Genomic DNA, 27,544 nt, shown 5'->3' on the forward strand with positions numbered 1-27,544 from the left:
ACAAGGTGCTAGGCCAGTCTGTACAAGAGGCTTTGGTCAGCTCTATAATGTCAACTTAAATTCCCCAAAGCAGTCCAGTCATATCTGTAAATATTCCATCCTAGTCAAAGCCATGGTAAAATAACCAGCATCTCCAACTGTGTCCTGTTACAGCAGAAAATAGATTCTTATTGAACTTATGCAAATAGCTATATTGCCATACTTTAAGAATACTCACAAATAATTTTCAAATTCTGGAGAAATCAGATGTTAAGAAATATGCCTCAAATTTTGCTCACAAGAGCATGCTTTACTCAATTTATTTTAAGCCATAAATGGCTCAAAAGAAAGGTTTTCTTTTATTTTTCTTTCTTTCTTTCTTTTTTTTTTTTTTTTTTTTTGAGATGGAGTTTCACTCTTATTGCCCCTACTGGAGTGCAATGGTGCAATCTTTGCTCACCACAACCTCCACCTTCTAGGTACAAACAATTCTCCTGCCTCAACCTCCCAAGTAGCTGGGATTACAGGCATGCACCATCACGCCCAGCTAATTTTGTACTTTTAGTAAAGATGGGGTTTCTCCACGTTGGTCAGGCTAGTCTCGAATTCCTGACCTCAGGAGATCAGCCTGCCTTGGCCTCCCAAAGTGCTGGGATTACAGGCATGAGCCACCGCACCCGGCAGAATTGTTTTCTTGACTTTAGAAAACAAAACAATAAGAAGCCCAATGTTTCAAACAAAAAAGTCATAGGAAAATATTTCTGCCTTCTATTATTTCAGTCCCATGCTGTTAACTCCTGTTCTGCCCAGTATTGGGCCAGCAATCCTCACGAACACATCTGCTTTCCAATGAGAATCCCAGAAGTTTTCTCTCTAGTCTAATGACACAGTCTCCAGAATAATAAGAAACCTGCCTTCAAGAGCACCTGTCAGAGTCCTTTCCACAAACTTCCCTAAGGAAGCAAGTTGTGGACTGCAGCTGATTATAAAGTGCTTTCTGAGAAGAATCAAAGTAAAACAATAATTGTCTGTGCATGACAGAAGTCTTAGAATAGCAATGGTTAAAGGCACAATAGACAAGGAAATTTGATTACTTCTGTGGCATACAATCATTTAATGTAATAGTCATAATTATTCCTGATAACATAGATTAAGACATACAAGAATTATATGAATCTCATATAATTTTGGAACATACATTAATGACACATTCATATAAAAATAACTCAAAGAAAGTTAAACACCATTTCGTATTTGACAATGATTCTGGTATAATTTTAATGTACCAATGAAGATTAATATGTCTGTCTCGGACTTCAGGAGCCCTAATATCCAAAAAGTTAGTTTGAGGCCAAAAGACTGAATTTAGAATTTGGAAAGGTTATCAAATATCAAAGACTTAAAACACTTGATATTGCAAAATAGAGTCACAGATCACTGTAAAATTAGTCATTTATTTAATCAAAGTGATAATTCAAATATTTTAAAAAGCAATAACCTTTACTCTTTGGTAGAGAGGAGACTCAGTTTCCCAAATAATCTTAAAACTTAATATTAAGATGGTTAAAAAGGTAAATTCAATCTATCTCTCTCTTCTCTTTTTTTTGTTGCCATATACTCAAAAGGTAAATAAAAATCTTTTACTATCTCTTAATATTACACAAAAATCTTGTTCAAAAGAGAAAAACAAATTTTACCTTTACATTGTGCATTATTAACACTAAAGTTAATTTTAAAAAATACATCCAATTTTAATTAGTTTGATCACAAGGTAAGATCTTCATAAACTTTTTGTAACCTTTTACAATATTTACCATTCTTTTTTCCAACTTTTTATGTGTTCTAACAAGAACCTCATGAAGGTGTCAACTGAAGGGTGGTTTTGGCTCCAGGCAGCAGAGAGTCATGGTTGACCTGATGTCATTCTTGCAACTTGGACAATCTCTGTGGGACTGCCCTATTTTCTGCTTACTCAGGCCAGCGTGTCTGACTTTCTTTTCCATGTCTTTTCTCTACTTTTTCTTCAGTTCAGTCATCCTTTCTACTTCCTCATATGTTCAGCTTGTTTTTACCTGGTCAGCTCCCGCTGTTCCTTACATCCTTTACGTGTTTATTCACCCTCAGATCTTACTGCAAAACGTTAAAAAAAAAGTCAGTATTTTCTGGTTCAAATTTGAGAGAGAATTGAATAGAGTATAGTTCGTTTTTTCTGCCAGCATTGAAGTCTCTTTGCCCATAAATGAATGTGCTGCTTTGGGACATAAACCATGGCTGCCTGAGGCTATGGTATCAGCAGAGACTTTGTGTGGGATAATTACCCTTAAAAGGCTGGGGCTATGACAGGTGCTGAGACTGACATGTCAAGTATAATTATATACGTCCTTGAAAGGTGCTGAGTTTCTGTTTCAGAGTCATTTTGGGGCATATTCTGTATTAAAGCTTTTAGTACCTGAGAATAAAGGGTTTTGAGGAGCCCATGTGGCACATTGATATTGACCTTTTTCCTCCAGCTTTGTTATCATTATTACTGTGTTGCTTAGCAACTCTGCGGCATTATTTCTAAACCTAATATTAACTTGAAATATGTCAGAAATGGAAAGTATAGAAATGTGACTTTTAGGTATAGTGCTATTGTTTCCAATTACTGTCAGCATAACATGCTATTATAAGACAAACCATATAGATAGAATATTTCTTGACATTTCAGATTTAATATAAAGGATAAAACTAACATTGAGGCACTTTAATTAATAGTAATAAAATATAATGGCAATAGAAAGCCTTTCAATCAGCTTTTCACATCCCTTAATATAAATAACTTTTCCCAAGAGGAAGAGCAAAGCAAAACCCTAAATTATGTATTTTTACTTCTTTGAAAATTATGCAGAAAGGCAGAAAAGTATGACATTATTTTTTTTTTGAGTAGTACAATGCCATAATCATCATAATGACCCTTATTATTCCACTTTTCAAAATTTAGGCAATGCTTTGCAAAAGGATTGTTTAAAAAGCAGCAAAAGCTCCCAGCATCTATGAAGGAAAAATGGGTTACAGAGGGACACATTAATTACTCCATCAATACCATTCATTAAAAACCTATCCTCTAGTCACTATAACACTTATTAACAAGGCAGAAAGAATTTAGCCAAAATAAGAGATGAATTGAGCTAGTTTTCATATTGCCAGTGTTGTGAAAAACTAAGTGTGGAGAATTTACATCAAGAACTCTATGATCATCAGGCAAGGTGACTTACACCTCTAATCCCAGCACTTTGGGGGGCTAAAATGAATGGCTCACTTGAGCCAGTAGTTTGAGACCAGCCTGGGCAACATAGTGACACCCTGCCTCTACAAAAAAATTTTAAAAATTGGTCACGTGTAGTGGCACACACCTGTAGTCTCCCAGCTACTCAGAGGCCAAGGTGGAAGAATTGTTTGAGCCTGGAAAATTGAGGCTGCAGTGAACCATGATCATGCCACTGCACTCCAGCAGCCTGGGTGACAGGGCAAGACCTCATCTGAAAAAAAAGAAAAAAGAAAAAGAAAAAACAAACTGTATGATTGCCAATTTTTTTTTTTTTTTTTTTTTTAGACAGAGTCTCACTCTGTCACCCAGGCTGGAGTGCTGGAGTGCAGTGGCATGGTCTCAGCTTACTGCAACTTCAGCCTCCCAGGTTCAGGCAATTCTCTTGCCTCAGCCTCCCAAGTAGCTGGGACTATAGGCACGTGCCACCATGCCTAGCTAATTTTTGCATTTTTAGTAGAGACCGCGTTTTGCCATGTTGGCCAGACTGACCTCTTGAACTCCTGACCTCAAGTGATCTGCCCGCCTTGGCCTCCCAAGGTGCTGGGATTACAGGCATGAGCCACCGTGCCTGGCCTATGATTGCCAAACATTTAATGACTTTTTCTTACTATAAAAGTAAACGCTGACCCATATATCTCAAAATGGAAAAGATTCAGGAAATATGTGTGGGCCTTTGAAAACTGAACATTGAATCCAAGGAGAAATGTCACATTTCTTCCTTTCCTTTTAATGAAATCTCTACTGTCCACTATTAGTGAAAGGGCTCTTCAAACAGTAGCTTTTAACTTTGGGGGAGATTAAGACCACTTTGAAAATCTGACAAGAAGCATGTACTTTCTTCCTAGAAAAATGGCAAGATATGAATTGATGAATATGTTAGTTTTATTTAATTATTTCACATTATATACATATAACATCCCTTTGTATCTCATAAATATGTACAATTATAACTTGCCAATGAAAACTTTTAAAGAACCAGATACAAACAATATTTTAGAATGAAATTTCCAGAGTCAGTGCAACTGAAGAAACCTATCCATTCAACTGGGGGAGAAAATTAGAAACTTTGATTCTAAAGAGTGACTTAGTGGATGCAGTGGGGAGTTGCTAAGGAAAGGGTCTAACTGGAGGTGGAAGTGTGACATTTAGAGTAGAGAGACCAAATAGTGTTCCTTGAAGTTAGGGATTCCCTATCATCTAAAGTTGTCTCTCTCCTCAACCATTTCTAGACCCTTCTTAATTTCTTTATAAGTGGCATCAACACAAACAAAACAGATTAGGGATTTGAATTCTGATCCTCCTCTTATTTGGCAAAGCGACCTCAGATAATCAATTAGTCCGTCTTAACCTCAGTTTCCTCATCTGTAAAATGGAAATAATACCTAATTCAAAAAGTTTGCCTAAGAACTAAATTGGGTAAGATATGTAAAATGCAAAGTAAGCTCTCAAACAATACACATTATTTTATTTACTAACAAATACCAAAGTTTTGTAACTATTTGTGTTCTTATGTATAGACAAATAATTATTCAGCCAGAAATATCCTTTAAATAAAACCAAAGACATATATCCAATGAATATTTTTTAAGATTTCCCTAAGTGACATATTGTTTTGTTGATTATTGACAAAGAAAATGATAATGGTTAGTACATTTGAGCTATAGAAATAAAATGGTAAACTTGGCTGGAACAAAATTTTAACAGAGATATTATAGGTGTTTAAAGATTGAGGTATCCTACTATATTTCTATAAAATTCTTCACATTATTAGTTAAAAATAACTTTTTTTATAGAGGTAAGTTGTTTTTCAGGTCTAATGCAATCCATTGTCAATATTGATCTTTAAGATTTCTTAATAAAAATAACTAAAATAATATAGGTTGTATATATTTGTATTAATAAAATATTTTTGACATTTCAGAGTACAGATGATTCAGATATATCCATCATTGCCCAGAACAAGAAATGCTTTGACAACGATATTGTTTGTTCTAAAAGTGTTTTGATTTCAGTTGGGGACACTGAAATTTACCTGAATGATACTCCTTACAAACAGGTTAGTGAATTATTTCTTTCAGGATCATTTGAAGTTGTCCTGAGGATACTACAAATAGAATAGAAATGATTTGGGCTACTTCTCTCTGTAAATGGTTATGAGATCTATGTTGTTTTTTCTTTTCCATTTTGTGTGGCTTCAGTAAATTGTGCTTCACTTCTCTCTTCTTATTTCTTAACTTGCCTTCTCCATATTCCAATTCATTCCTCTTGCTTTCATTCCCATAGTTGCCATTTGGGCCCTTGCAGCCCTCACCTATTGCCTTAATTACTTCAGTGGCTTCCAGGCTAGACTCTTGGCTTCTAGTTTTAGTCTTTCCCCTCTAATTCATCCTCACATACTGCAGCATAGGTAGTTTTACTTGTATATGTTTTTTTTTTTTTTCTTTAGACAGAGTCTCACTCTGTTGCCCATACTGGAGTGCAGTGGCATGATCTCGGCTCACTGCAACCTCTGTCTCTTGGGTTCAAGCGATTCTCTTGCCTCAGCCTCCTGAGTAGCTGGGATTACAGACGCACTCCATCACTCCTGGATAATTTTTGTATTTTCAGTAGATACGAGATTTTACCATGTTGGTTAGGCTAGTCTCAAACTCCTGACCTCAGGTGATCCACCTGTCTTGGCCTCCCAAAACGCTGAGATTACAGGCATGAGCCACTACGCCCAGCCTTATATATGTACATTTTTGATGGAAATCTTAATATGTCACTCTGTGGTTCTTCAAGACTTTGAGATGCCTTCCCACTGCTCCTCCAAGGCCTTGCCAATCTGGCTGTTACCCACCTCTCCTGCCTGCTCTTTCATCACTTTCTGCTTCAAGCCCACATTCCAGAAGGTGGAGCATCTTATTAGTCCTTCATTACTATTATTGCTTCTTCCTGGATCTGTCTTTCCATTTAAATTATTCTTATGCAATATGTCTTACCATACCTCCTCCAGGGAGCTCCTCCTCATACCCTATTGGAATGTGTATCATGCTTTAATGAAACTACTTGTGAGCTTGTCTTCCCCAATTGTCTCCAAGTTCTTGTTTATTGTATCCTTGGAGCCTGCCCAATTTAGTAGAATGAATAAATTTCATTCATTCATTCATCTCGTACCTTCTTTTATAATGTTTACTGAATATCAAAACATGTGCTAATTGTTGGGACTACAATAGTGAAATAACACTGTGCTTGCCTTTAAGAAGTTTCTGCTCAGGTGACGGATACATTCAGGTAAATAAGGATGCGCAGCGTGGTGTCCTATGGTAGGAATTTATGTAGGATAATATGGGAACTGCTGGGAAGAACACCTAAAGAAACCTGGGGTGCTTAGGGTGATTGTTAAGAGCATAGACTTTAGAGTCACTCAGTAGTAACTTGGAGCCTCTGTTCCATCACCTGCTTGCTCTATAACTTTGGGCAGGTTTACTTAACCTCTCCAAGCTGCAGCTTTTCCATCTGTAAATTTGGGAAGATTTTAGAACCTACTTCTTTAGTTTGTGTGAGGATTGAAATGAAAGTATAAATTGATGGATTTGAAATGATTCTTCTTATTTCCTTTACCCTCCCTATTGTTGAAGGCTCAGAAGACATGCTGTGGAGGAAATGATTTGCACTGAGTCTTAAAGGATGATTAGGCATTAGCCAGGTGAAGAGAGGGAGTAGGGTGGCAATCAGTACAGACGAATAAACCCACTCAGTAGAGCAGAGCTGAGAGATGGAATGGCATGTTTGGATAACTGCAGGTGGTTTAGATTGGTGGAAGCACAACATATGAGACAGTGGATGGAGGGAGTGGCAAAGAGACTCAGGGAGGAGCGTCCTGATCAGCTGTCATTCAGGGAGCATGGGGTAAAGGCAATAGATGAGGGGGCTGAGTCCAGACTATGGAGGCTCTTGAATGGTGCAAGATATTTGAACCTCATTGTACAGGCAAGAAATTTCAGAGTTAGAAAGTACATGATTTAACAAATGGGCTTTAAAAACTGACCTATATTCTGAGATGTTTAGAACAGTGTTTCTCTCAGTTTGGTCTGCCAATATTCATTAAAATCAATCAATTTTTTTCTTGTAAGTGCTGGTTTTTGGTCTGACTTCAGTAATTGGAATGGCTGTTGCTGAAAACAAAATTGACATTTTCAATGGTACCTGAAATTCTTGTGCACACTAAAGTTTGAGAACAATTACCTTAAAACATAACTATGTTTCAGTCAGAAACATTGAAACTAACTGGGCAGCAATCAACCTTTGGGCAAAACAGAGTTTCTACAATCATGTTGACATGTTTTTAAAGTAATTACAGCGGTTTGTCATAACCACCAACCAGATATTCATCTATTGATGAAGGTTATTTCTAAGAAAAAAGAAGGTTATTTCTAAGAAAAGCATATATATAGTACTATATATGCTTAACTGTACATCTTGTTGAAAAAGTTATAGGGGCTATAAGATTGGCTTGAAACCAGTTCTAGGGGGTTCGACTCTCTCCTTTTTCGTTTAGTTTAATATAGGTTGGTTAAAAAAGAAACAAGAGCAAATAGTAAATGCTCTTATAAAGACAGTTTGACACATCTTTGAAGTGGTGATTGCAACTCCACCTAACTTTCAACTTCCAATTTTCACTTGTATGTAGGTGTTAATGAGTCTCCTTTATATAAATTGTATGACATAAGATTAAGAAAAGTCATAAAAACAGTTTGACCCTAAAGAAATCCCCTGCAATATTTTTTTTCTCAAACATCGAAAGTGAAAAATAAGCACTATTTATTTCATGGTAGATGGACCACCCATTCAAGGGAAGAACAAAAAATCACCTCTGTAATTTTATTATTTTATTTTATTTTATTTTTTTGAGACGGAGTCTTGCTCTGTCGCCCAGGCTGGAGTGCAGCAGCGTGATCTCGGCTCACTGCAAGCTCCGCCTCCCAGGTTCACGCCATTCTCCTGCCTCAGCCTCCTGAGTAGCTGGGACTACAGGTGCCCGCCACCTCGCCCAGCTAATTTCTTGTGTATTTAGTAGAGACTGGGTTTCACTGTGTTAGCCAGGATGGTCTCGATCTCCTGACCTTGTGATCTGCCCGCCTCGGCCTCCCAAAGTGCTGGAATTACAGGCGTGAGCCCCCATGCCCAGCCCACCTCTATTATTTTTATATATTATATATATTTATTTTATATATTATATATTTTTATTTACAATTCTAATTTTATCAAATGTATAAGATATAACTATTTTATTAATTTATTTAAGCTGTACTTTAAATATTTTAATTCTCCATATTTCTAACATATCTTGCTAAAATCACTAGAGTTTGTTTAAAGTGCTCTAATTCTCATCTGAAGTGGAGATCTCTATTTTGGACAATTCATAATACCTCACTGTTCTAATGAACAGCATTATTTATGAATCTGAAAAGTAAGGCGTATGGCAACTCCCTTTGACTACAGAGGATTTTCTTGTAGTAAACTGCCCTATCTAATGAAAATGAAGGATTTTATGTCTAAAGACAAATAGAAAAGATGTGCTTTTGTATCAGGATAACTGATGCAAAACCAAACTGAGCAAAAGAGAAACAAATCAAAGACAAGCAAGATGATAGAAAGATACTAAAGAGTGCAGTGAAAACAATAGAATTAGTTTCTGGTGGCAGAGACCGACTTGGGGGTAGGGCAAACTACGCAATTTGTTCAAAACAGGTAAAATGTTTCATTTTCTTGTTTTGTGTTCTGTCTTGATGTGTCGTGGTTTTTTTTTTTTTTTTTTTTTTTTTTTTTTTTTAAATCATCATTTAATGCCATGCTCACTCAAGCATAGGGATAGTCCTGGGGTGAGTGCACACCACACACCCTGTCAGTGCTGAGGGCCTTCCTTGCCTCATAACTCTAAGTTGGCATTTGGGTATGCATGCCTAAGTCCAAATCATCCTGCCTCTGTGTTGCAAGTAGAGCATAGCAGTGGTCTCTGGGTGGCTGCAGAGATGCAGGCATCTGAGAATCAATCCCAGGGAGGTTGGGCAGACAGCAGGAGATGTGAGCCAAGGCTTCAAGGCCCAGACACATGATTCTTTGTCTCACTGACCTTCACTGACAAAACACGGATTCACACGTAAGATCAGAATTTCAAGACGGCAATTACAGACCATTAAACCCCAAGTGGTGGCCCACATCTGAGCAAGGGACTGTCCTTGCTCAGAAGAGCATTGCGCTGTCTAAATGCCTACCAATCCGGCTCATCTTGAGGATGAAATTTCTAGTGGGGCAATCAGGGGAGGCCTCACAGAGGAGGGAGCATATGGGTCACAACTGATGGGAATGAGGCCATTACGCTAAGATCTGGAGTTCCTAGCAGGAGGAACACCAAACACAGGACTTGAGATGGGTAAAAGCTTAGGTAAATTTGAAGAACAGAAAGAGAGCCAGCATAGCTGAAGCTTAGTCAGTGAGGGTGGGGATTGGGAAGTGGAAGGAAATGAGATCAGAGAGAGCCAATCAACAACACATATGGTTATATACAATATATACTGTTCTATACAATATACCGTGTACCTATTTTAAGTATGACCTTGGTCTAGGAGACTGAAAACTCCTTATGGATGTGACTAAATTTATTTCATTTTCCCTTTGAAATATTTATTAAAAAGTCTACTGTGGTGTAGTATTTTCAAACTATGCTTTTGTTATTACTTGAAGGAGAAAAGTAACCAAAGAATTTCATATCTCCTTCACAATTTTTATTTTGCTTCTGGCTAAATTTGTCTTACTTTGATGTTAACTGTGCCTTTTTGAAGTTATTATATGAGTTAATTTCAAGGTCAGATTCAAATCAATATAGCCATGTGTTGCCCTTGCTTAATAAAGAATATTGTATATTCCTACTTTACAATAAAAGTTCTCTAACATTTCCCGATATGTTCCATCTCTCATTTCTCTCTGCTTTATCCTTTCTACTGCATAAATTATGTTCTTTTAATATACAACCATGGTCTGATACTTCCTTGTTTGAAAGCTTTTATTGACCACATTTTGCACATGTGATAATTACTCTGGATAACTTGGTTGCAAAGGTCTCAGGCTATGATCCATCATGTAATTCATGCTCTACCCTTTTGGTACTCTCCTTAGTTCTGAAAAAATCTTTGACTTTCTTGTCCCTAAGTCTTGATTCAAGCCATTTCTTTTGTTTGGAAGGATTTCTTCTCCATTCTCATTCTCAACCCCCTATACCTTGCTGTGCATATCCTCTTGCAGATCAGTTCACACCCACCCTTTGCAAGAAGCCTTCTGGAATCCCTTTAATGGTAATTCACCCCTTTCCACCCTGCTACACACATACAGTAGTTCCTCCTTGTCCATGAAGGTTAGGTCCCAAGCCCTCCAGTGGATGCCTGAAACTGTAGACAGTAGCAGCCCCAATTGCCAGCAATCAGAACATGTTTCTGTTCATGCTTTTTACCCACAAATTTAATGCCTTTTCCATCTTAACTAAGCACTTACCATGCACTGTGGCTGTTGGTTTTGCAGTTTAATGTACAGCAGCAAAACTAGCTGAATTTCTTTTCCCTTCTTCACAATTTCACAGATAGAAGATTCATTCTTACTGTAGATCTTAGCAACCACAGCATACAATTTTTTTTCTTTCTTGTTAAGTTGAGAACTTTCTCCTTTTCACTTAAAGGAAGTACTTCACAGCTTCTTTTTGCCTGAATTGGGAAGGCAATGTCTCCTACCAAACTTAATGATTCTGATTTTCAATACATTTTTAATAAAGTCAGTAGACTATTTGCATGCTATCATTAGCTACTCAGAAACATGAGCAGGACCAAATTTCTCTCTTTTGCAGGCAAGGCCATACCTTTTTTAGTTCTGTCATATTTATTCATCACAGATGTAAAATTTCTGATTTGGCGGGGATATCATTTAATGTCTTCTGTTTCCATTCCCTTGTTTTGCTCTTCCCCATATGTAACTGAAATATCTTTTCCTTTTGTCCATTTATCCATGTGGGGTCCATCTGCTAGTTTGTGTCTGGTAATCAATATTTATGTTTTTACGTATTTTGTGCAATTGTTTTGTCTTTTCTTACAGAATTCAGAAAAGGCATGACCAAGCAACAATATTAGCACATAGATAGTTGTTGGTAAATATTAACTAAGCTAATTTGATATATTTTGGTTAGAGAACCTAGTACTCACTTTATTTCTTCTCTTTTCTTTTTTTTTTAAAGAAACGATCAGGTTTTTTCCTGGAAAACAAACCTACCTACCAGCTCTGGAAGGCTGGTTACTATATAGTAGTATACTTTCCAGAGAAAGATATCACTATTCTTTGGGACAGGAAGACAACTATTCATATCAAAGTTGGGCCACAGTGGAAGGTAGGTTAACCTAAGCTCCTAGTGAGATGTAATGAATAAAATCACATTTAGTTTTTGATATTTGATGAAAATAAAATAATTAATGTTTTCCTTTAAGAACTAGGTTATATTTTCAGAATTACTAACTTATACCCTTGTGAAGAAGAACTTTACCAACTATGTACACTGTTTGTGTACAGTTCTTTTTGACTTTAACCTTGCAGTATCCACTTTTCCAAGATTACTTAAGCCAGCTTTCTTCTCTTTTTCTTCAGCTTAACTATTTGATTTGTTCATAGTGCAATTAGATTCAGTTCTTACAGTCTGCATTCCATGTTTTCCTCCACATTCTGGATTTTTTTTTTTTTTAAGTTTACGTGCAGTAAAATTATTTTTAAAATGTAAATAAAAGTTACTCTTATTGTATCCAGGTCTATGGATTTTGACAAATGCATTGTATTAGTCCGTTATAAAGAACTACCTGACACTGGGTAATTTATAAAGAAAAGAGGTTTAATTGACTCATAGTTCTGCATGGCTGGGAAGGCCTCAAGAAACTTACAATCATTGTGGAAGGCAAAGGGGAAGCAATCACCTTCTTCAAAAGGTGGCCCGAAAGACAGAAAGAGTGAGGGGGAAATGCCACTCTTTTAAACCATCAGGTCTCGTGAGAACTCCCTCACTATCACAAGAACAGCTTGGGAGAAACCACCGCCATGATTCAATCACCTCTCACCAGGTCCTTCCCTCAACATATGGGGATTGTAATTCGAGATGAGATTTGGGTGGGGACACAGAGCCAAACCATATTGTGCATGGAGCCTTATATCTGTCACAACATTTCTACGTAGAACATACCTGTCAACCTCCAAATATACTTCTTGTTGCTTCTCTTTTGTCAACCCCTACATTTGCCTCCTAACCTCAGACAACCACTGATTATATTTTCCACTGCAATAGTTTTATCTTTCTCAGATATCATATACATGGAATTGTACAATCTGTAGTCTTTTGGGTCTGGCTTCTCTGACTTGGCAAAGTATATTTAAGATTCATATAAATTGTTGTGTGAATTGTATACTGTTGAGTAGTATTCTGTTGTGTGGATGTACCACACAATTTATTTATCCATTCATGGTTGAATATCCAATCTGAGTTGTTTATAATTTTTGTCAATTTATATTTTAAATTATTTTATATGCTATTCCCTGCTAAATATTTTTATTAAATATTGTTAAGTAGTTTGCTATTTAAAATATTTCAAATTTGATTAAATATTTTGAATATTTATTTGAATATTTTGAATTCATATTTTAAAGTTGTTTGCAAAAACATTGATGTATTTTTATTAATCTATTTTACCTGAAATTGAGACTGAGACTCATGGATATAATTTTTGTCAAATTAAAGAAAATTGGAATATTAACAATATCTTCTCAAAAATACAGAAAAGATACATTTTTTAAAAAAGATTTTAATATGATGTAAAATATGATTGTATATTGAAGTTATAGTCTTTAAGTCTTAAGGAGGATAAAGCCCAAAAATCTATTCCTAGGTTTGTTGGCATCTTGAATTTCTTTGATGAACCGAAATAACCTTCAGTCATTGCTGTTTTTCTTCAACAAATATTCACTGCCATTATTCATCCAATATCCTTGTTTCCAATAAGAATAACAATGTATTTTACTGCTAGATGAAGGAGGAGAACTTGCAGTGATTTTCTAAAAGCAGTAGAACTACTCTTTAAAACCTTGAATGTAAAGATGCTGAATGCTCTCTTCAATATTGAAGAATAGAATCCATCTCTTAATGGTGAAGTTGGCTGCCTGTATCTCTAGCAAAGCAGACAATAACCATAGAATTACATCTGCCATAGCCACTTATTACCATGAGATCTCTGTTTTCTGGAATTACATCTGTTCAAAGACAGTGGCCATTACTAATAGTCGTTATCCTAAAGCTGAGGCATCAGGAAGGGGGCTGTGAAAAAACAAATGGTTAACTTGTATGTAGGCAAATCAGGTAGGCAATATGATCTATTTCAACAAGCAGGGAATATATCTGCCATTCTTCATCCTATATTCTTGTTTCCACCAAGGATGGGAATATATATAATTATGAATTATATATATATACACACACACATGAATTATGTATATACACACATGCACATTTGCATACACATACACTCCCATATGTACTGTCTTGTTTGAATTATACTTTTCCAAGTTATTTATGTCATTAGTTGTATTAATGCCAAGACACTGGTAAGTGTGGATAAATAGGACTTGAAATCGGGTAAAATATTTTTGCAAATTTAAAATAATCACTAAATATAATTAAATTGGTATGAGAAAATCCACTTCCTCAAGTTAATTTTTTTAAATGATTGCTATGAAAATTCTTAAATGTATATTTGAAATGTCTCAAAAGTTTTAATGAACATGAGTCTTTAAATGTTAAAGTGAATATAGAATATTTCCTGGTGATTTTCTCTTACTTTAGAACAAGCTATCAGGATTGTGTGGAAACTTTGACAAATGCACTTCAAATGACATGACCACATCTAATAACTTGGAAGTGAGAAATGCTCAGGTATTTGGAGATAGTTGGGCATTAGGACAGGTAAGTTACAGAAATGTACTTTAGAAGTCAACAGAAATTTTTAAGAATATTTTTTCACTAGAACATTTTATTCTTATTTAGGTAATATTATTTTACATACTATTTTCATAGTAATTTATAGCTGATAAATGTTCATATTTATCTTCTCATGTAATTTTTCTGATTACCTTATATAAAGGATGTTTTCTCCTTATTATAGATGAAGAAATTGAGGCTCAGGGAGGTTAAATGACTTGTCTAATATTATATGGCTAGAAAGTAGCAGAGGTGACATGCCAATTCATCTCTTCTCCCTCATGTTTTCCTCACCATAGCAAAATGCCTTATCAATGTATCTGCATTTTGAAGGATGGTGGAACTTTTGCCAGTTCAAAGCAATAAATAAATGAAGACAGAATTTCTTAACAGCCATGTTACTGTATTATATGAAATAAAGGGGGATGTGTGTGTATGTGTGTGGGTGGGTGGATTGTGGTCAACTACCTTTGGCGGCAGTTGGATAAATTAACTTTTACATATTTTTCTTTCAAAGGGTTTCTTGAGGCATTATAAGCCTATAAAGGAGGGACATGTTTGAAGGATTGTCTAAACTGACTGACATAATCTATATTTTTATTTATTAGTTCTCAAGGAAGTAGTGTTATATGAAACACATTTTGAAAAATTCTGAACTCAGAAAACAGAGTCAAATTGGAAATCGGTTCTATTCTTTCTTCTACTTTCTTTTTTAGCCTGTTGTTCTTTTTAACTGATAGCGGTGTTTGAAACCACAATTTCCTGATTGATTGCCATTTGGTTAGTTACTTCTCTACTTTGCCTAGTTTACTAATATGTCTAAATCTCTTTAAGGAATAAAGAGGGGATGGGGTAGAACATTTATTCCAGTCAGTAATATTTGAGTGTGGTCTAAGCTTAAGAGTACAAAAGTGTACCTTTTAATACCTAAAATATCTACTATATTGAGAGAGACAAAATCCTTTTAACTGTGGCTATCTTATATCTTGTTACCTTTAGAATTTTTTTTTAAAAAAAATTGTTTTACATTTTTGTATCTGCAAATAAATTAAGAAGTAACTATTTTAATGGTACTTAAATATTAGGAGTAGTCAAATAATTTTAAACCCCCTCAAAATAAGTTTTTTATTCACACCTGATAGACAAAGCTAAAACTCAGGTCATTTAAAAAAATTCACTATTTTTATTTAGCACTTAATATTTTCCATTACATACAGACACATAATATGGATAAATCACAGTCTCTGCCTTTAAGGAATTTAGAGTCTAGAGGTGGAAAATTTAGAGGTTAAAAAATTAACAGTCAGAACATAGTAAAGTAGTTGCTTTGATAGAAGTGCACACAAAATGGGGATTGTGATGGTCCAAGAAAGGTTTCTGGAGAAGGTACCCTGGAGGTGAATCTTACAAGATTTATAGGAGCCAAGAAAGTGAAATTTATCGGAAAGAATTTAACAGGGAAAGGAGGGAGCAGCCACCTAGAAGGCGTCAAGAGGCTGGATAGAGTATGGTTGCACAAAGTGAATTTCAAGAAGTTAATTTTGGTTGTGGTGTAGGCTGAAGTGCAAAGTATAGATCTGTAAGATACAAGGGCCAAGAGGCTCTTATAATCCAGCTAGAAATATTAAGTCAGTAGAGATTTAGAAAACTGTACAAATTTGGGAAACATTAATGATAAAAATCATCAGCATCTGCTGAAAGACTGTGTTATGAAGGATGAATTTCGAGGTTTCAAGAAGGTCTCCTACTTTCCTGGCTTCCTGGGTGGATGCTGGTGTTCCTCCCTGAGGCAGGGCAAAGAGGAGGAAATGAATGTAGATAGTCGGGGAAGGACAATGGTATAGAGGTAGGGATGGTTAGGACCTGCTGAGAGAGAAGTGACAGAGATATTTAGGTGGAAATGTTTAGTTCTGAAATTCAGGAAGGAGATGTGGGATGGACATAGGGATTGGCAGTTACTAGTATATTCAGAACGTTAAAGCCAGGACACATGTACCGAATGAGAAAAATAGAGATTTGAGAATTAAGCTTTGCAAAGAAAGCAGGGAGAAAGAGATTAGGGAACAGCAGCCAATGTAGCAAGAGGAAATCCAGCAGAAAATTGTGTCACCAAAGCCAAATGAGGAGAGACATTTAAGAAGGGTAAAGTATTAAATAGAATCAAAAGCAGCAAAAGTCAAGCAAAATGGAAGACTGAAAAATTGCCTTTATATTTAGCAATAAAGAGGTCATGGATGACCTTTTTCAGGGCAGTTTCAGGGGAGTGGATTAGGAGAGGAAGAGGCCAAATTGCTGTATGTATGGGAATTGAGTCTGCAGAGATTTGAGTACATATAACCTCTCAGATGATTTGTGACAGAAATAAAGAAGATGAAAATGAAAGAAACAGGTCATGCTCATGTAATTTTTTAAGTCATGCAAATGCTGTGTTTAAGATAATTTAAAAATCATTTATCACCACTCTATCTCTAATATTGCCATGATTTTAATATTCTTTTTAGTTGCTTTCGAAAATAATATATGCAATTAACATTGAATTGGATGTGAGCAGGTGCTTTACGCAAATCCTATCTAAAAGGATGAGAATATAGTAGGTGCAATTGTAATGAGTGAAGTCGGATAGGTTACTCTGCTTGAGAACTTATCCCTTGAAAAACTTCTTTTCTCTCTTATATTTTTTCAACAGTGTGAAAATCCAGATGAAACCATTAAACCCTGTGAGGCACATCAAAACAAATTTCCTTATGCCAAGAAAGAATGCTCCATTTTGTACAGCGATGTTTTTGCTTCTTGTCGCAATGTGGTAAATGAATACTTTAATGAACTCTCAAGTTTAAAGATGTTCTACTGTGTCTATAATACTGAGGTGAACATGACACATAACTGGGTGACCCACTGGCTTTTTAGATGTACCACCTAACTATTGTTAGGGGGACTTATGTGTTAGTTTGTTTTTCTGTACAACTGGCACATTTAGTTGATTTATTTTCTCCCTTACTCCATCTAATTTAACAGTGTACCTTTGTGCATATTTGTAATAATTTGTTCTAGTTTATGGAACATTATTTACATACATCATTTTATGATTAACAGCATAAATGTTTACTTTTCTTTAGAGAACATTGTCAAATGGGCATTCTCAACTCAAAGTACAGTTTAAAAGTATTGCTTGTAGCACATTTGAAATGGTTTTAGAAGCACATCCCAAGATGGAATGTAACTTATATAGAAATTTCACTTTCAAAGCTCCTTCCTAGCATGATTATTTTAGGTCCCAATAGAAGTTTAAGCAATACTTCAATGTATTGGTAAAAAATAGGTAATATAATATTTCTGCTGCATACAAAGCTATGTTAGTGGTCTTGAGGGAAGTCACTTGCATGACTGTTTGACTTGTGAGCTAAGATGGTTGTTTTTCTCTTGGAATGCCATTCTATTTCAAAGAACAAATGATATGTGGTTATTCAGACAGTCAGACAGGGATATTTGGCAGATATTTTCCTTCCTTCCTTCCTTCCTTCCTTCCTTCCTTCCTTCCTTCCTTCCTTCCTTCCTTCCTTCCTTCCTTCCTTCCTTCCCTCCCTCCCTCCCTCCTTCCTTTCTTCCTTCCTTCATTCCTTCTTTCTTTTTCTGATGGAGTCTTGCTCTGTCATCCAGGCTGGAGTGCAGTAGCATGATCTTGACTGACTACAACCTCTGCCTCCTCGGTTCAAGCGATTCTCCTGCCTCAGCCTCCCAAGTAGCTGGGATTATAGATGTGTGCCACCATGCTCAGCTAATTTTTGTATTTTTAGTAGAGGCGGGGTCTCATCATGTTGGCCAGGCTGCTCTGGAACTCCTGACCTCAGATGATCTGCCCACCTCTGCCCCCCAAAAGACTGGGATTACAGGCATGAGCCATTGCGCCTGGCAGATATTTTCTTGAAATGTGTGAAATGAGTCTGTGGCTTTAAGGAAACACCTGATGGTGTCTGTTGTCTTTGATAAAATTTACTTTCAAGGAAAATTAGAGTTTTGTAAAAGTTAGATCCACCCCTGCTAGCTTATAAGGTTTTTGATACTTAATGAGTTTTTTGATGATCTAGATGATGATATTAACAAACGTGACTTGTAGCTATTGTATGTAATCAAATGCATCAACATTTTGAAGATATGCACGGGTCCATAAATTTTCCACATGACCAATGCATGATGTTACAAAATCATGCAAAAGTAAAAGATCCATTCAAAGGGCAAAATATAAAAATAATTTTAACATAGCAAAGTTAAAGTTTATTGATGTGGTTTTAGATTTCACATTGCAACGGCCTTTTTGAAAATGATATTTTTTTGAATTTTGATATAGTGTCAAAGAATATCACAATTACCTGAAAAAGATATTAAAGTACTCCTTTGTTTCCAACTAAATATATGTGTGGAACCGAATTTTCTTCATCTACTTCAACGCAAACCCAAACAAGACAAAAACATTATGATAGACCAGATGAAGAAGCAGATATGAGAATCCAGCTGTGTGCTATTAAGCCACACATTAAAGAGATTTGCAAAAATGTAAAACAGTGCACTCTTTTCACTATTTCTCGGCATGTATAAGCATTTTTCACTAAAACCATGTTATTCATGTAAACATATGTCTATTGTTATTTTTAAATGTCTCATTTTTAATGTCTAATAGAGTAAATATTGGTAGATATAATCCCATAAACAAAATCTCCTTGGGGATCTCGGTGATTTTTTTAAGAGTGTAAAGGGATTCTGAGACAGAAAAGTTTGAGGGCTGCCGTATTAGAGCCACATAGGTAGACTAGAGTCTTGTTTATAGAAAGGGTTGCTTTTGAGACTTCTCATAGTTTCCAAGGATCACACCTGCTTGACAAGAAATATTGTGTCAAGTCTGGAGTCCTGAACCACGGAGCCTGCTGGTTCTTTTTCACTTGAAAAGAAAAGTTAACCCATGAACTGACCTAAAAAATAAAATACAGCTCAGTGACAGCAAACTGTGCTTCTTTTTCTTTTCTTTTCTTTCTTTTTTTATTTTTTTTTGAGATGGTGTGGCCAGTGACTTGATGTCGGCTCATTATAACCTCCACCTTTTGGGTTCAAGCGGTTCTCCTGCCTCAGTCTCCCACAGCTGGGACTACAGGACGTGCCACCATGCTCAGCTAATTTTTGTATTTTTAATAGAGACAGGGTTTTGCCATGTTGGCCAGGGTTGTCTTGAACTCCTGATCTCAAGTGATCCACCTGCTTCGGTCTCCCAAAGTGCAGGGATTACTGGCATGAGCTACAGCTCCCAGCCCCTTGCTTTTTTTTTTTTTTTTTTGAGACAGAGTCTCGCTCTGTCGCTCAGGGTGGAGTGCAATAGTGCAAGGGCGCAATCTCGGCTCAGTGCAACTTCCGCCTCCCGAGTTCAACGGATTCTCCTGCCTCAGCTTCCTGAGTCTCTTGCTCCTTTTCTAATGCATTGTCAGTATATTAAATTTTGTCAGCTACTTAAATATAATGCAAATAAAATAAATAAAGTAAATAGAATAAGTTGTTTTTAAAGATTGCTATTACCATTAATAGCCATTAGGATGTTGCATAAGCGGGGACAAAAAAGAAAGGAAAGAAGGAAGAAAGATACAAAATTATATAAGATTACAATTGGAAGCAGAAGATGCCCTTATTTTAATGCCATGTGATTACGTCAGTAATGAAAGAAGCTTCCAAAAATTAATCTGTTATATTGCCAATGTTGAAGTTTTATGTATTTATTAATCTTATTATTTCCTTTGCTAGTTCTTTGATGTGACATTTTCCTAATACATTTTTTTCTCCTTTGGGCAATAAAGAAGTTTGAAATAAAGAGAACTCTCTAGGTGGCAGTGTTAAGCTGATAATACGGAACTTTGAAAACACATAATCTTCTTTTAGAGGGTTGACTTTAAATCATAATCAGTATCTATTAAAATTAAGTAATCTTTCACCATGTTTCAGATTGATGTTACTTCTTTTGCCAAAAATTGCCATGAGGATACGTGTAACTGTAATCTTGGTGGGGACTGTGAGTGTCTGTGCACTAGTATAGCCGCGTATGCATACAAGTGTTGTCAGGAAGGAATATCAATTCATTGGAGATCATCTACTGTTTGTTGTGAGTACCCTACTTAGAACATCTTTATGTAGAGAACTGATAAATAAATACATATTAATTGTTGATTTATCTTAGAAATAATGCCAGGAAACTCATGGAAATAGAATTAAATTAAAATGATGAAATTTTATATTCCTTTGACAGTCATAAATTATAGAATACCAAAAGGACTTATAAAAAGAAATTGTGAGATAATATTTTGTTCTGTGTTTGATTGCTGTCATTGTACCATTTGAAATATAAATTATTTAAATACCATCCTTAGAGAAATTGTTTATGACTTTATTTCTTTTATGCCTATGAAGTTTCATTGTTCTGATGATAAACATATTTTTAAAAAATCACCTTGAATTTGCTTCCAGATTTGACTCTTTAAACTTTTAATTTACTTGTGTAGGTGGTAAGACATCTGAACAAACTTACAATTTGAACACTTTCAGTTGAGATTTCTAAATTGGCAGGTATATTTTCCTATTTTAAAACAATTATATGAAATTTAATTACAGCACAACACTTAAAGAATGTTCTTTGCTCAGAAAAAGTTCCTAAATAATACCATTCTATATTCTTTCACATAGTTATTGATAAATATATAGCCATATCTTGCCCACATTCAGGTAAGCGATTGGCTTCTTAAATAGTTTAATATTTTTTCTTTTTTTCTTTTAGCACTTGATTGTGAATACTACAATGAAGGTATGTGACATTCCAATTAAAAATATCACTATAGTATTCTATTAGGTGTATTTTCAGGTTAAAAGTTTTTGAACAACTTATGCTGTGAACAAATTATAAATAGTTCACAACTATATAATGCCATAAAAGCTTTTAAGTTTTAAAATTTTCAAAAATTTCTGAGTATTTGTGTTAAGATTTATTTCCTGAAAACTAAAATAGTGTGTAAATTAAGTTCTCAGAATTTAGGAGGCCCTCAGTACAGTTTTGGAATGACATGAATGAATGGATGGGTGAAGTTAGTTAATTTTTTAGATAAAAAGGATGAAAGATCTATAACAAAGGCATACCTTTACCATTATTTATAAATGTAAACATTGTTCAAATGTTTTTTACAATTTTATCTTATTTTTAAATTGAGAAATATAATTGTATATATTTATTGGGTACAATGTAGTGTTTTGATACATGTACACATTGTGGAATGATCAAATCAGGCTAATTAGCATATCCATCACCTACAATATTTACCATTTCTTTGTGGTGAGAACATTTGAAATTTTTTCTTTTAGCTCTTCATTCCTTAAAAACCAAGAAATTCTATCATTTGCAACAACATGGATGAACCTAGGGAACATTATGCTAAGTGAAATAAGTCAGGCACAGTGAGACAAATACCATATGATTTCACTTATTTGCGAAATCCAAAAAAGTTGAATTTTTAGAAGTAGAGAATGGAACTGTGGTTACCGGAGGCTAGTGGTGGGGAAGTGGACAGGGAAAGGGCAGATGTTGGTTAAAGGGCACAAAGTTTCAGCTAGATGGGAGGAATAAGTTCTGTTATCGATTACACAGTGTGGTGACTACAGTCACATTTTTCTTACGTTGTGGAAATCAAAGAAACAAAGTCTAAATGCACTGACATAAGAAATAATGTAAGGAATTTAATTTGCCATCATTGCAGGCAAAAATCATTCTTTACACATTACCAGAATGAGAACTTATTGATACAATAATAATTAAAATCTCCAGGTCTCAGCAAACATCCAGATTTGCAATAAGAAATCTGAGAGATGCTGCTGTCTAAAACTAAGGTATAGATGTAAGAAGAGACAGATAATTATGTTTTTAGTGAAAATACTTGAAGATAGCAGAATTGGAGTCTTTTTGCAAAACTATTTAATGAGGAAGGCACAGGCCTCAAAACCTAATTCAGACAAGTAAAGTGATCTAGGGAAGTATCCATTTTGTCAGTAACTGGGCAAACTCTGGATCCATGATGGATGTGTCAGTTAGAATAATAGTTATAGGAAATCTGGGCCAAGCAACCAATCTGAGGCACTTCAGGTGGCTTATTGGAGAAATGTGTCAGCTAGATAATTTCAGAGAAATAGAGATAATGATTAAAAAGAAAATTGGCATTTTTGATTTTAGTTGTATTTGTTACATTTATAGAAGTTTGATAGAGGAGGCAAATTCAACATTAAAAAATATCTGTGGTAGTTAAAGAAAATCTAACTAAAAATATGTCCTGTTCAAGATTGTGAAGAGACTGCCATACACGTACATGCATACACACACACACACACACACACAAAAACACATCAATCTTTGGATTCCATAATTAAAATGTGATTTATTGCCTATTAACAATAACAGAAGCTTTTGTTGTGTTAACTGCTTTCTCTAGATCCTATAATTTAAACTTCAAAATATGTTATTATTTTATTATCAGCATTTTGCTATTATCAACACTTTCAGAGGAAATTGAAGCAGAGAGAGATTAAATAGCTTTGCCAAATTCACTTAGCCAAAATGTGGCAAACTGGGATTTGTAAACAATTTGCTTCAGGGCCAGTGAGCATGACCTCCATGCTACATGGCCTACTGTATGGTTAATACATCCTAGTGTAGGGATGATCACCGCACATTGTCATCACAGGTTCTACATAATGTACACAGACAACACTCTGAGAAAATGCTCCAATAACTTCCTCACTCAGAGATTCCTGTCTCACCCAGTTCTGTTATGACAGTCTCCATCTGTGCCTTTGTATTTTCTGGCATTTCTTCTGCAGACTTGTGTACCCAGAAGCAGAATTTTCCATGCATATTGAATCTCTTTACCTCTTGCTACTTGCTACATTTTGCTATCTGTTAACAAGTCTGCAGTACCTCTAGTGATGGTTCATTCTTCTAATATGTTACAGAATCCTTCAAACCTGTTCTTCTAGTTTCATTTGTAATACTGTATTGATAATATCAGAGCATGAACATGGGGCATTTGGCCTTCATGAGACACTGATTGGCTCAGTGGAGTGGCAGATGAATAAATTTCCTATGATCAGAGTAATAGGGAAAGGCATCAATGTGCCAAGGGGAGTTAGAATTTGTAAAAGCAATGCAACAGTGATAGACGTTGAAGGGGAATATAAAATTGTGATGATTGTGGAGAGTGATAATGAATAGAAAATGATTTTAAATGGTTATTCTTAATTTGTTTCATCCCAAATAAATTTCACAGCCCTTGTAAATTTACCTAGTCCTTTTTGGGCATTTATAGCTGGCATATTTCTCCCTTTCTTTATTTGTTACATCCCAGACACTATGTAATAACATACTTATAAGATACTTATAATATTTAAAGCACATACATAAATAAATAATTGTGATTCTGTAGGAAGAATTCTAAAAAGTAGTAGAAGAATTCAAAGGTTATTGCTGAGATTATTTCAATAATTCTTAGCACAATGATTCTATATAATATCTTTGTGTTCATTTATACGATTTTTACTAAAAATGTAAAGCTTGCATTTGAAATGCTATTTCTGTAAGTGAGGGAGAACTTCAATTTCCTACTAAAAATTGTTACATGAGTTTTAAGTTCAGAGTAATTTTATTAGATAGGATATGCTCATTTCTGTTTTTAAAGAATCACTGCAGGAAATGATTGCTTTCAGTAGATGGTGGAATTGTACTTCTCCCTGCCTAAAATTAATGATAAGATCAATGACTTTTGTCTCCCAGTTGCTGGCGAAAATAGTCCAGAATCAAGCTACCAATTAACTAAGAGTCAATTCAAAAGCTTTAGGTTTTTATACAAACAGATTTCTCAGATGGCAATTGTCTCTTCAGGTTGCTGTATTAAGGGGCATGTGCAGCAGGGGAGAGGTTTCGTTTTGCTCTCCTTCTCCTTTCTCATTCTTATGTTGAATATTCATAAGGGTGCTTCAAGTCCTCAAGTTGTAATTGTATATACATCTTCTCCATTTTGAATTGTATCTCATTATAATTCACTTATCTTATTATTTGTATATTATTCACATATTTGTACAAATCTACATATTTATACTTTGAAGTATATTTGCATCTTGGAGGTTTGTGTCACTTTCCTCTTGTCCATGCTAGAAAGTTAGCCATTACCAGGTAGAGACTATTGCTGTAATTTTCTTTGGTCCTCATGTATTTTGGCTTATGGAGAAACACTGCATTTGTAACATTTGTAACTGTGATGGTGAGTCTCCTGCAGCCAGGTTAAGAAAAATTGTCCACTGTTTCTGCTCAGCTCCACCTTGATGTGGGGGCAAAGCTGTTTCAGGTTTCTATCTCTATACAGGGTACCAAAGTCCCTAGTGAAGCTCTTTTCCTCATCGTTTAGAAGGGTCCCCAGCTGCTCAATGTGTCCCAGATGATGGGTCAGCGAGGAGAGTACACCTGAAAATAGTGTATCCTCTCAGTCTTTTTGTTCTTCTCCTGGTCTTTATGGTGGAAATTTTGGTTCTCCTTCCCCTTTCCTAATTGGAAGACTTCTTATCCCTCCAATGCAATTATCCTTTCCCCTTTATTTAGGCCTGGTCTTAAGTCCTTAAGGGGAAGAAAGTCTTGCCTTTACATTCTTTGAATCTTTTTTCTCGTTCTTCAGCATGTGCTGAGTTAAATTGGCTTTGAGACAAAAATGAGAGAAGAGGGAAAGTAAAATACACCGAGAGCAGTAAGGTTAAACTTTTATGAAACAACCGATCACATGTATATCAACATTTTACATAACCCACAACACAAACATATACATATACATCATTATGTATATACATCATTATTTTTGAAGAATTTAGTTATTTTATTAGTGATAAATTTCTAATTGCTCAATATTTTTAAGTATTTTGTTATTAAAACATTTCTTTGAAATGACAGATTGAAATTTTAAAAATCTGTGCCAATTTATAATTCTCATATTTGTACTTAACTAGGACTTGGAGAAGGACCATATATGCTGGCAAGCTATGGGCAGAGTGGCCTTGTTCTGGGGGTCAATATGACCAGCAGAAGCGTTTTCTCTTTGCCAAGAAGCAGTGTTCATACCAATTTATTTTTTTATTTTATGATCACTCCAGGCCTTTTCAAAGAGAAGGTATCATGTAAGTATAATTGAAAATAAGAGTTTAGCTTTCCATTTACATTTTAAGATTTAGCCACTCAGTAAATATTAATTGAGAATCTAATATGTTCATGGCATTTTTAAAAAGTGCTCTAAGGGATATGAAATAAAATATAACATTGGCACAAGAGCCAGCTTTCTCTTTTGTATACAAAATAATTTCTTTGTTTATTTATTGGCATATATATGTTAGAATGACAATTGTTTGAGTTTTTGGTGTTAAATAAAATATAGCTAAAATTTTCTTAATATTAGTCACAGAACTTAGTTTGATGTTTTTGAAAAACCATCCACTGATTCTTAACACTTGAAAGGTTTTAATGCCCCCAAAAGTAAAAGTAAATTGTGAATTGATACCAAAGAAGTTCTATATGAAGAACATAAATCAGAGTGTAGACAGTCATTGTGACAGTCTGTTATTCTATTATCCTTAACTGCCTTGTCTGTCCTGGTTCCTGGACATGTCCTCAGTGCCCTGAACCTAGTCCTACTTTTACTGGTTTGCACCTGCAGGTCTGTACTGATTGTATCCACCTGGCACCTGTTCTGATTGGTGGTAGTTTCCCTTCTGATCCAGTGATGTTCAGTCTACTTGGAACCATGCATGACATGTTTTATCAGCTTAGGAATTTATTTGTTGGATGAATCATCAGACTTAACTTTCGCTTGTTCTGAGAATGCTCACAATTCTCCAGTTAGAATAAATTATTTCTTTCCTTTAAAAAGAACTCTTTTAGTTCTGAAAACACCTATCACCATCAAGTTCTAAATTATGTTGGTTACATTTTTTTCTCATATAAAAATTTATTTTATTATTCTTGGCATCTTTTGGTGCTCAGCAGAACTTAAATTTTACAACATGATAAATGCCTTTGAAACCATATTGAATTTGAGAAAACTCTTCGTTTTACAATTTGTAATAACTAATGGTTTTACTAGAAAAAAATCCAAATGATGTTTAAGAAAATCAGCCTAAAATCATCTCAATTTAAAAACCTTTATTTCATGAGTTTTACAAATATAAGGTAAATGTTCAGAGCTCTAGCTAAAAAAAGGTGATAATTCTTCAATGCTTTGTAAAGCCCAATTGCCCATTAGCCATTTGATCATCTTTTGGGAAATTGACAATAATGTTGGATAAATAGTCCCTTTTTGGTACAGTAAACTCTCTTTCAAGAACATTTGCTCATTAAAAGAGCCCAGTGATACTGAAATGCAGTTACGTCCCTAAATTGATCTATTTCTCTATTCCCTTTTTTATCATCCAATTTAGCCGTTTGTAGATTTTGTACATTTGTAAATGTTAAAGCTTGCAAACACAAATGTATGTCCAATTAATCATTCAGTTTCTTGTATAAAATTGTACATTCTGGAGTCCTCATTGACATTTATTTTTTCCCCCAAGGACAAATTATTTAAAAGACAGAAGTTACCAAAGACTGATTTTTTTTTCTTTTTAGTGATATCACTGTTATTCACTGAATTTAAAGTACTACTTTTTTTCTTCTTTCAGGCATCTCCTAATTTATTCTGAAATATTAGTGATCAGCCCTATGTTTGGCAATTGTGCAGTAGTATTTTGTTTACTTTATAAGTACATTTTGTGATACCAATGTTGATGATCTTCCTTCTTCTGAGAATCTACACTGTTCTATGTTTTACAGCATTGGCACTTGTTTCCTTGGAATCTGCTGAAAGGCCAAACTACTTTCTCTATGTCCATGACAGTGATACTCTTAGCTTGGAGCTGTGGGAGGCAAATTCAGCCTTTCATCGGAGAGCAACATTTTTCCACCATCAGGGCCTCTGGATTCCTGGTTACAGTGCATTTGAATTATACAGCAAGAAAGGCTTTTTCATCATATTCACAGGTGCTAGTGTCAAAGCATCAAAATATGATGATTCTGAAGAATTTAAACATTTAAGTAGCTTCAGCATAGAAGGTATGTTTCCTGAGATGTCCAAAAAGAGAACAAATAG

At 35.1% G+C, this 27,544-nt stretch overlaps 1 protein-coding gene across 1 annotated transcript in view; it reads left to right on the forward strand.

Moving 5' to 3' along the window:
* OTOGL (otogelin like) overlaps nucleotides 1-27,544 on the forward strand; it is a 165,044-nt gene that overhangs the window by 79,491 nt on the left and 58,009 nt on the right. The window contains exons 26-33 of the mRNA XM_050749267.1: nucleotides 5,208-5,342; nucleotides 11,547-11,696; nucleotides 14,184-14,303; nucleotides 17,005-17,121; nucleotides 20,298-20,454; nucleotides 21,124-21,150; nucleotides 25,377-25,544; nucleotides 27,229-27,507. Coding sequence (XP_050605224.1) covers nucleotides 5,208-5,342; nucleotides 11,547-11,696; nucleotides 14,184-14,303; nucleotides 17,005-17,121; nucleotides 20,298-20,454; nucleotides 21,124-21,150; nucleotides 25,377-25,544; nucleotides 27,229-27,507 — 1,153 coding nt within the window. The remainder of the gene's footprint in view (nucleotides 1-5,207; nucleotides 5,343-11,546; nucleotides 11,697-14,183; nucleotides 14,304-17,004; nucleotides 17,122-20,297; nucleotides 20,455-21,123; nucleotides 21,151-25,376; nucleotides 25,545-27,228; nucleotides 27,508-27,544) is intronic.

This window comes from Macaca thibetana, chromosome 11 (genome assembly GCF_024542745.1).
Source record: "Macaca thibetana thibetana isolate TM-01 chromosome 11, ASM2454274v1, whole genome shotgun sequence".
Classification (NCBI taxonomy): domain Eukaryota; kingdom Metazoa; phylum Chordata; class Mammalia; order Primates; family Cercopithecidae; genus Macaca; species Macaca thibetana.